This window comes from Sphaerodactylus townsendi, linkage group LG05 (assembly GCF_021028975.2).
Source record: "Sphaerodactylus townsendi isolate TG3544 linkage group LG05, MPM_Stown_v2.3, whole genome shotgun sequence".
Lineage (NCBI taxonomy): Eukaryota > Metazoa > Chordata > Lepidosauria > Squamata > Sphaerodactylidae > Sphaerodactylus > Sphaerodactylus townsendi.
This window is the reverse complement of record NC_059429.1, coordinates 91,938,941-91,949,832: the sequence shown is the minus strand read 5'-3', so window position 1 is coordinate 91,949,832 and position 10,892 is coordinate 91,938,941. Positions and strand designations below refer to the sequence as shown.

Sequence of the window (10,892 nt, the reverse complement as noted above, 5' to 3'; positions counted from 1 at the left end):
GATGAGGGAGCTGGCAGGAGGGGTTGGCCCTCTCGGTGGGCACTGTTGTTTGCTAGAGTCTATACATTTGTGCATACAATTGCCTTTACTGCTGGTCTCTTATATTCTGCTACCACCATTTACACTTAAAACAAAAATACACTTTATTAAACCCTGTTAGGCTGGTATTGATTATTAGGCATAGGACAGGCTGATGAAGAGTTCTGCAAAACTCAAAACCCTGCACACTTTTTGGGGTCATTCAAATTGGTTTTAATAAATGAATCTTAACCACCAACCTTGGCTTTTTGGCATGCTAAAGTGGTGTTGGCCTCAGGAGACCCATGAGAGAAAGGGGTTGGATTTTACTTAGGGTGGTGGTCATGATAATGAAAGGGAGGGCAAGAAAGTGGCTAGCCTTGCCCTACAAGGTGACCTGAATAGGTCAAGGCCCGGGTGAGTATTTGAATGGAAGACCAACAAGAAATACCAGGGTCGCTAAACAGAAGCAGGCAATGAAAAAACCACCTCTGAAGGTCTCTTGCCTTGAAAACACTTCAAAGTCACCATAAGTTGGCTGCAACTTGATGGCAAAGAAAAAATCATATGGCTTCTGATTTGTAGGTTTTCTTAGCAAAAATGCAGTTATAGGTTACTTCTTTAAGCACAAAAGATACAAATTCTGGGCTTCCTGTATGAAGCTGTTGCCATCTTGTGGCCTTGCCGAATATAATTGTCCCAGTGATACATTGAAGTTAACCTTTGGCTGACGTAGATGGGTTTTTGTAGGTGAGGTAGATGGATGACAGATTCCAGTTCTCAAAAATTTGACCACACTTATTGGTGGGGGGGGGGGGGGGGAATCTATTTGAGTTTTTTGCACATGGTTGTTATTTCTTCTTTATTGTACTATTTCTTTTTTACTCTTTTTTAACACATATTTCTAGCTGTGCCTGTAACCTCATGTTAAGCATAAGCATAAGCATAAGCATTTTATTGTCATTGTGCACGCACAACGAAATTTACAGCAGCATTCCTCGATGCACACAATTTCAGACTCATACAACATCCTCACTTTCCCCTTCCTCCCCCATCCCTACACAGCCCCAAATACATCAATATGAAGCAGCGGAGTTTAGCATGTTGTTTCTCAACAAATTGCAATTGAAACAAATTAAATTCTTAGCAATATTTATGTGTCATGTTGGCATTGGCACTCCTCAGATAGAAGGAAAGTGAGATATATTTTAAAGGCCCGGGGGGGGGGGGGGGCAGGGGCCGTGGGGAGGGGGAAGGTGCCCTCTCACTACACCCCTGATTCTTGGTCATGGCAACAAAAACTCTGGAACTCTGACCCCAGGGAGACTCAACTGTCCCTTTCACTGGCCATGTTGCATCAGCAAGTGAAGACTTTTTTGCACTGTTTGGCATTCCCCGCTATGATCCTTCCTTACTGCCCAGTGTTTTAAATATTGTTTTTATGTTTTTCTATGCATATTTTAGCTCTGGTTTTGTTTTAATGGTGTGCTTTTGTTAGTTTTAATGGTTTTTAACATTTAATTTTGTTACGTATGTCTTTAATTTGTTAGCTGTCTTGGTGACTCTTATAATGCAAACTATAAAACTGTAAAAACTCAATATGTTACCCTGAGTGGGTAGTCTTTACTTAAATTGGGGGGAATTAGCTGGCGACAGAGAGTAATTGAAATGTTTTTTATTAAAGAATAAAAATAATAATACAAGAAGTATATTTCAGCCAAAGAGCATATACACACAACGCATACAAGAGCTAACTTAGGGGAGAGGGAGGAAGTTGTATAGGTTTTCAGGAATGGGTGATAGTTACCAGTCTTGAAGAATATCCAGGGAAGCAGTGCTGAGGAGGAAAATGGCCAGCATTTCCAGGAGCCAAAGGGGCCCACAAGCAAGTAGGAGCAGATGCCCAGATCCAAGACACAAACACATATAAATGACCAAACAACCAGTGTTTATACCCAGAAATGGGTCTTGAGGTGGTATGAATTAAGCTGGCAGGAAAGCCAGAGACAAAAAATTGATTGCTTTTCTGGGTTTCCTACAAAGGGTAGGAGAGACTTGATGGGTTGTCAGGACCCAAGAGAATGTCTGAGCTATTCTCTTGAATACTGATTGATTACAGGGATGAGTACAGACAAAGTAAGCAATGGTCTGCTCAGATAACTGATTAAATAACCTCAGGGTGACACAGTGGGAATTAGCTGGCCCCATTGTCCAGCCAAGCACACCTTAAGGGCCAGGGAAAAAGTTCTGATCTCCTTCCTGACCAGGCTTGATACACAAGATGGATCCCAAAACTCTGTGTGTGGTGAACACTGTCTTGTTTTTATGCCAGTCTTTGACCTCCATGGCACCCCTTAACAGGAGGAGGGATCTGACTGCTTACAAATATGTATAATTCTCCCCATGTCCTCTTAGTGGATACTTAAATCAGATAACTGGGCCATACAAGACAGATCTTTCTGCAGACTTAAGAAAAGCCCTGGGTTTGTAGAAAAATATGAAATTTATAAAAGGTATGCTTTAAAAAAACAACAACAATGATAAAAGCAGCACCTGTAGGCTAGCTTTATGAAACAAATGCCCTCAGGTGCCATTGTTGGGCAACCACAACAGTATTTCCAGGCCATCAAGCCTTGCTTTTGGCCCTGTAGCAACTACCAGAGAACTTAATATACATTAGTTGCATGACTCACTGAGGTCCTGCTGTCACCCTAGAAAAGCCAATGTGGTGTAGTGGTTCATGTCAGTCCAGGCCATGAGAGCAATTCTGTCTGGGCAGCAGACACTCTAGCTTTGGGAACATGCCTAAGGCCTAAAGCATAGGCTATCCCCAGTACTGTGTATATTATTTATTTATTTATTAAAATAAACATATTCTGTCTAGCTGAAGGCAACCAATCACAATAATTGATTGATTGATTTCATTTGTAGTCCACTTTTCTCACAGGGACACAAAGAAGACTGATGTAAAACAATGCAGTAAGGACAGTGCAATATGCAGAGCCAACCACAGGCAGCATTACAAGAATGGAGAACAATGCAATGAAACAGCCTTTTCATGGGACAGCATGTATGGAACAAACTCACTACACACCATCTTATTATCATTATTTTGTTTGAAACTACTATGTATTTTTCAGTCTTGATACACACACACCGGTTTAATGTGGTGTCAGGTATGTGCGCTCCAAGGCTGAAAATCCATGTGCGGTCACTTTCAGAAGAACAGTGATTGCACATGTGAGGAGGATTGCATGTAGCACATTTTTCCCATATGTCAGTTCAAACATATTGACTGAAACATAAAAATGTAGAGTTCATTGTGAATTAATGGTCATAGCTTTTGGCAAAAGAATATTACTGGGTTAAATCCAGTGATCTGTCAGCAGAAGACACTGGGCTGCAGTGAGGAGTTGGAAGGAGTGAAATCCTCCTTCCTGCCTGTTTCATTGGCAGAGCTGCCTCTTGCATGAGCAGAACTACACTGACAGAGGAAGGATCAATTTCACTCCCTTCCCCACCCCTTACCACAACTGCAGTCTACCAACCTGCTCTTGGGCTCAAAACTGCAGAAATCAACTTTCCTAGGGATGGAAATGGCTGTTAAGAAAAGGGGAACATGAAGATCTGTAATCCTTGCATGAAGATGCCCAGGTCTTGCAAAAGTGGCTCATGGAATCTAATCAGTATACCTTTGGAGCCAGCTGCCTCAGCTGCTATCTGAAAACAGCTGTTTTGCTAATTTATGCCAACCTATTTGCCTTCATTATGCTCTGTTGACAAATTTGTACATAAAGCAAATATTAGAACAATATTGTAAGTCCCTCATGTTCTGTCATCCAAAAGAAATTAAACCCAGCAGCATTTGCTAGACTTGCAGCAAGTCGGAAAGACACGATGTTAGTAGAACATATCATTTTGAAATCATAGATTGCTTAATCCTGCGGCTGGTTGCAACACTTAAGTCTGCTTTAAGCAAATCACTATGAAGTAATTTTACTCTGAAAAGGACATCTAGTAAAACTTCAGATGAACAAAGGATACAAACGTTTGGAGGAGCAACAGCTAATCGTTACTGTGTGGATTACAGCAGGAGGCTGTTTGGGGGCACAAGTCCAAAGACAATCTTTTGAGGGTGTTATTCATTACGCCCTCGCCCCCCCCCCCAAAAAAAAGAGAGAAAAGGAAAAGCACCATGTTCTCCAAGAGACAGTGAGAGGAAAGTAGTCTCCAGTACATTCTGAAGGTCTGCACTGCGGGAACTGTGTAGGACAGGGGTGTCTAACTCTGACGCTTCAGATGTTCATGGACTACAATTCCCATCAGCCCTTGCTGGCATGGCCATGCCAGCAGGGGCTGATGGGAATTGTAGTCCATTAACATCTGAAGTGCCAGAGTTGGACACCCCTGGTGAAGCCAGCATGGGCTGATGGGAACTGTAGTCCATGAACAACTGAAACACCAGAGTTGGACCATCATGCCACACCCATCTTTGTGTCATACCACTGGCAGTTCCTAGAAGTTTCAGCAGTTTTATAAATCACTGGAAACCACATTTGAATTCCTCTGCTACATTTTCAAGACTGAGGTACTCTCAGACTCTGACAATTCATGTTCTCTTAGTGAAATGCCTGGCTAGATATTTTGACAAAGGTTTATACTCTGGCCACAAAACTGTGGTTGCCCTCTAACACCTCTAGGCTTCTACATCCTGGAGAGAGCCCCAACCTCTGCTTTGACCACATGGGCTCAATCTGCTTTGCATCAGCCATTTCAGCAATGTGGCTACTCATGGATCTTTCTTCTGTCTCTATTATAGTTAGACTTCTACCCCCTTCAGGGCAGGATCTCCAAAAGCAATGAAATCTTTAGTATAGTAATTTTATTTTCTTTATGTATTTATACATTAATGATTTATAGATTATTTCCTTGTATGGCTTCCAACACAGAAATGTGCATAACATTGGGTGACACATGTGCATGCAGGGCAGGCAGAGGTGATCTAGGGAAAATGCATCCCGGGGCAAAATCTGAGTCCCACCCCCATATGGGTGGCCACCATCCCCCACCACGACCAAACAATTTTTTTTTGCACGGGGGCAGCTCGATGGAGATCCTCCAAGGTCACCCAAAAGTTACCACCAGCTCCCCCACACACACCTTAAAGTGCTGACTGCCGGTCGCTCCCCTTTGGGGCCTTCGGCAGTCTACAGCTTGCCCAGCTGCAGCTCTAGAGCTGCCCCCTCTGGCTTCCTCAGGCAGAGGGGGCTCAAAAGGGCTGCTTGGCCACCCTTTCCCCCAGGCTTGCCTGCTTGGCTGAGGTGAAGGCACAGGCATCTTCGCTGTGCAACTACACTGGAGCAACCAGCAAACAGGTGGTTTCTTGCTGGCCTGAAGCTGCCCGGGCTGGCTAGTTCTTTCCCCGGTGGGCTGCAGCTCCCTCTCGCCTTGACTTAAATACTTCCTGGCTGACCAGGAACCCAGCAAGCCAGCCTTATGCCACCCAAGCCTTCTCGCTGGGCAGGGGAGAGCACAAGCTTGCCTTGCAACCCATTAAGTGCAGCGGCACCACTGAACCCAGGTGAGGGCAGCCCCGCAACAGCCCCACAGCCGCTGCCGCCACTCCCTACATGCAGAAGAGATTCTCCATGCCCCACGTGACTAAATGGCCTCCACCCGGGAACATCTGACCTCATATGTTCCCCTGAGTGGTACGCCACTGCATGCAGCCCATGGCTATTGATGGCATGGTCCGGGTTCCTGGTTGTTCCCTTCAAAAACAGAGAAAAAGAAGGAGTTGTAAAAGGGGGGTTGCTGGTATTAAAGATGCTAGTGGCAGAAGTGCCTTTCTGTAGAGTTGCAGGATCCTTTTTGATTGTAGAAAAAAAGACATAGACAGTGCAATCCTGAGGATAGTTATTGCAGTCACAGGTGTCCAGCAAATTAAAACCAATGCAGAATTAAAACATGGTGTTAGAAACCAGCACACAGAGATGATCCCACTAAAACAGTTTGCCCTCTAGCACAGAACACTCTTGCTTGCCTTCCTGTACATGGCAAGTAAAGGGGCCCACCACACTTGCACCCTCTGGTAGGCCATTCCAGAGGAATAGACCTATGACAGAGAATGCCTGTGACAAAACCATTGCCAAATGGACCATCCTAGGTAATGATGCTGCCAGGAAAAAGCTGTCTGAGGAATGCAGTAGTGCACAGAGTATATTGGAAGATACAATTCAAGTAGTATGAAGGTCCCAGATTGTACTAGCATTATATGAACTGGGCTTTCTCTATGGTTGAAGAATTGAACACTTGTACTTTCAGAGAGTATCTTCTGACAACTGATCTATTGATGAATTCTCAGCATCAGGTTCTCGTTTCATGTGCAAAATGAACGTTTTGAAAATGAGAATATAGGTTTTTCTGAACTTGTTGATCCTGAGGGCATAAACAATGGGATTCATAGCTGAATTGGCATGAGAGAGCAGAATGGCTAGATAGAACAGTAACGGAGGTATTCTACAAGTTTGGCAGAAACGTGAGATTGAGTTCAGAATGCACAAAGGCAACCAGCACACAATGAACAGAAAAAGGACCAGGGCCAAAGACTTGGCTGTTCTAAATTCCCTTCTATAAAATATTCCTGTTCCCTGGACGGATGTTGCAGTTTGCTTTAGCTGTCTTTGGATGACACGGAAGACCTCTACGTAAAGGATGCACATGATCAGCAGTGGAACAAGGATCAAGGAAAAGAAGCTGAAGAACACGACATAATCTAGGTTCATCACATTCTGAAAATGACATTCCAAGAAGCTGGGGTTTTGGGGGTTCCTTCGGTTCCATCCAAACAAGGGCACAAGACCCACCAAGAAAGACATGAACCAGCAAGTTCCCAGAGCCACCCAGATTCTCCTCCGGGTAACAATTATTCTGTACCTATTTTGAAAAAAAAAACATGTTAGCTGCAGTTCTTGTATAGTCAGGTCTTTCTTTGCAACACCTTCATGCACAATTATTGTATTGATTATACTAAAATGCTGACTTGATGTTCCTAAGCTTCAACTAAACCCCTGTGTTTCCTGCCCCCAGTGTAATCAAATGGCAGGTTTATTTTTTTTAATTTATTAATTAAATTTATAGGCCACCTCCTCCCCGAAGGGCTCGAGGTTGCCTATTCTTCTTTGCTGATCCCTAGCCAGTGAGATTTAAGCAGAAACTCATGTGTAGAAAAGGAGCTAAGGGCAAATAACATGGGGGGAGGAAATAGCAGGATGGGAATGAGAAAATATAGCAATTTGGCATAAGTAGACTATTGATAGCAGTGGATGGGGAAGGAAGGATAAGGAAATAGCAAGGATTGCCTTGCCTAGTCTTAGTTTTTAGTGGGAAAGCCAAAGGCAGTTTGGAATTTAGGTCACTCCTTCTAGGCATAGATGGATTAAACATACATAGAATAATAGTTCTTTTGCCAATTTATTATCAAAACCAGAAAAAATGATTTAAATGGCTGTTGTTAATTAATTTAGATATTTATACCAAGTTTTCCCCCAACTAGGGACCCACAACAATTACAACATCCTTTCCTTCCTCCATTTTATCCTTGCATTAACATGTGGGGTAGGTTTGACTGAGAATAACCATCCCAAGGTCACCCAATGCATTTTAATGGCAGGATGGGATATACATATTTTAGATTATAGACTGCTTTGATCTAAAGCAATAACTATTTAGCTGATTGTTGGGACATTTGTAGACGGAAAGGCATCGTGTCGCTTGATTGCTTTTGAAAGGTTTCTGATTGCTAGCAAGGTGAAACAAATGGGTCAGACAGCACTGACTAGGGCTGTCCAAAAACACCTTGCTTTGAATTTAACTCTTATGATATTATTTCACTTTACTTCAAAATTGCAAGTAAGTCTAGTTGAATAGTGAAATTAATCTATTCAACATTTCCTAGTTTCAAAGGAAACATTTCCATGTATAACTCTACCGCCACAACCAGCATTTGGAAGAAATACCACAGGTCTTCTTCGCTCTTCACCCAAGGGATCTTTCCTTCCCCATTTCAGGCCCAAGCTCAGTCCTATCCTCTGCTGTGTTCTGCCTCACTCTGTTTCATTTTTCAGCTTAGTTATTGGAGTCTGCCTAGGGAAACCTATGCTTTGTGACATAGAGCAAGGAAAAATGGGGAGGGTTAGCTTCCCTTGCACATGTGCTCTGTTTTTTTTAAACTTGAAAACAATCTTCTTGGCTTATCACCCACATACAAACAAACTTGTTAATATGATCACCATAAAGCTGTAAAATGAAATCAACATCAGGAATCAGCAGTTCCTTCTTGTACAGAGAGATTATCTGATCCTGTGTCATCACCAATCTCTCTTGTGTGTGTTCTCTTACTGAGGGGGGAGAAAGCCCCAGGAGATTGCTTATCATGTAGGGGAGGGAGTAGCAAGGAAAACCTTTAAAGCTGCTTGGTGCATGCAGCCTCAGAGAACAAAACATCTCAAATAAACACAGGACCTAGGTTTATATGGTATCACAAACCTGTCCCAAAGGCATTGAGAACATATAGTAACCAACAGAAAGTCCAAATGCTGTACACAACCCACCAATTGTGGCCATGTTGTTCATCTGGCTAATCTTGCTGATTATGTGTCATCACTGTCAACATACATCTGCTAAATGACTTTCCCCCCTTGCTGTCTGAGTTAAACTGAGTTTAGAATAGTTGTCAGATTTCCAACTGCTACCAAGCGTCAGAAATAATTCTGTTCAATTTGAAAATATTTTGAAGGGATATTAAGGGGACAGGTTCCGTTTAGTAAATTTCTGACACAAACCCTAAACCTGGTGCCCGAGTTACTGAGATAGTAGACAGCTTATTTTCTGAGTAAGTATGGACTGAAAGAAAGGAGAGATAGCCACAGGAGCCATGACACGATTGATGCCAGATCATACTGGAATGAAATTCATTGGCACTACATTAATGATACTCACTGTGTGGGAACCTTTACTCTCAAGTACCGATCGACTGCTATGGCCATCAAGGACATGATGGATGCATGAGAAAAAACCATCAACAGGGTGCAGATGAGGAGGCAAGCATAGAAGTGCATTTTAAGTCCCAAGCTCACTACAATGGCCAGTGGAACAACAAGAATCCCAACAGCGATATCAGCCAGGGCCAGAGACACAATGAAGTAAAAAGTAGTATTCTGGTTGGCTGGGATCAGTCTCACTACCCAGATTACCAGAACATTTCCCAGGGTGGCCATCAATCCTATCAGGGCTTCAATAGTTATGTAGACAATAAGCAGAGGGTCGTTGGACAGGTTGCTATTGGTCATCTTCCACTGAAATTCAAGCACAGTCCTCAGGCAGAAGAGCCCAGCAAAGAAGCGTGACGTAGTGATGATAATCCACTTTAAGAAATCTTGCCAGCCTCAGAGTTTTACTTCACACAGAATTAGATGAGCTGTCCCCTTCTGCCTTTTGTCTCTCAAAAAGCAGTTTTTGTGGGGGAATCTGCAGAATCAAATTGCTCTTAGAGGCTTATATTTGTCCAAGTACTCCTAATTCCAGGTATATTGGTATATTACCCTGAAACAAACAACATATATGAGTAAAGCATATCAGTCAAGCCTCTTCAAGAAAATATTAAACTAGCAAAAGTAAAACATAGACTGAAAATCCTTAAGAGGAAGCAATTACCTAAGCGTGGTCAATAGATTTCCTTCTTGTAAAATACACTACTTCTGGTAACAGTTATTACAATCTGGATGAGGAAAGGTTTTCTAGATGTTTCTCTTGATAGGTTCTTAGGCATATTTATGCACACAGACAAGCACCATTCTATGCAGGAAGTGCCGAAAATAAAAATCTTATCCTACTTGTTCTGAGATACACCCAGGTGTCTTGCAAAAACTCAATCTTGTAATCTAACCTCATAGGAAGTTACAAGCTTCTTTTAAAAACGAAGCTGTGGTGTAAGAGTCGGAATCATTACCCCTTACATGGGTTCTGGATTTGGTTAACACACGCACTCAGAGCCAAAATCATGTAAAAATATTTTAGTTTATTGAGAAATAATATTAGCTCAAGGAGAAAAGTTAAAAGTAAGAAATTGTTACCTGTTCCCTTTTCTGAGCCATGAGAAGTTCTGAGGGTGATATTTACCTGGGTTGACTCCCTTTGGATGAGAGCACACTAGAAACATAGGCTGATTTTTCACAGTAAAAATGCCCCGTTGTTATCATGGAGAACACTCCAGGAACTTGCGTATATATAGTAACAACAAACCTTGGTTCACAGCTAAACTTAAGCAGTTACGCCGTTCCAAAGAAGAGGCTTACAGAAAGGGTGATAGAATGCTGTATAATCAGGCCAGAAATGTATTAACAAAGGAGATCAGAGCAGCAAAAAGAAACGACTCTGAAAAGCTAAAAAATCAGTTTTCACCAAACGAAACAGCAAACATGTGGAAAACTCTCAAAAATATCACCGGTTACAGCAAACCACCTTCCCAAGCTGAAGGAAATCAGCAATTGGCAGATGACCTGAATGTGTTCTACTGTAGGTTTGAAAACAATCTACAGTCACCGTGCTCCACACCCTCTATCCCAGACGCACCAACAATCGCCAACCTTCCCACAACTGAACTCCATTTCCCATTGGGCTTTACAACCCTGGTGATCTCTGTGAAAAGGAAGTGCAAGATCTATTTCACAGACAGAAGCCTGAAAAGCAATTCAGGCCCAGACAAGATAACACCTTCTTGCTTAAAAGTCTGTGCTGTCCAATTTTCCCCCCATTTTCACCCAAATCTTCAACAAATCACTAGAGAGGTGCTATATGTTCCTTCCTGCTTCAAA

At 42.5% G+C, this 10,892-nt stretch overlaps 1 protein-coding gene across 1 annotated transcript; it reads right to left on the bottom strand.

Annotated features, from left to right (window-relative positions):
* Positions 1-6,338: 6,338 nt before the first annotated feature.
* On the bottom strand, positions 6,339-9,368 carry ADORA3 (adenosine A3 receptor). The gene is made up of 2 exons (XM_048497884.1): positions 9,019-9,368; positions 6,339-6,954 (listed from the first exon to the last, which is right to left on the bottom strand). Exons 1-2 carry the CDS (start codon positions 9,366-9,368, stop codon positions 6,339-6,341), a joined length of 966 nt encoding a protein of 321 aa, XP_048353841.1.
* Between the last annotated feature and the right edge of the window lie 1,524 nt (positions 9,369-10,892).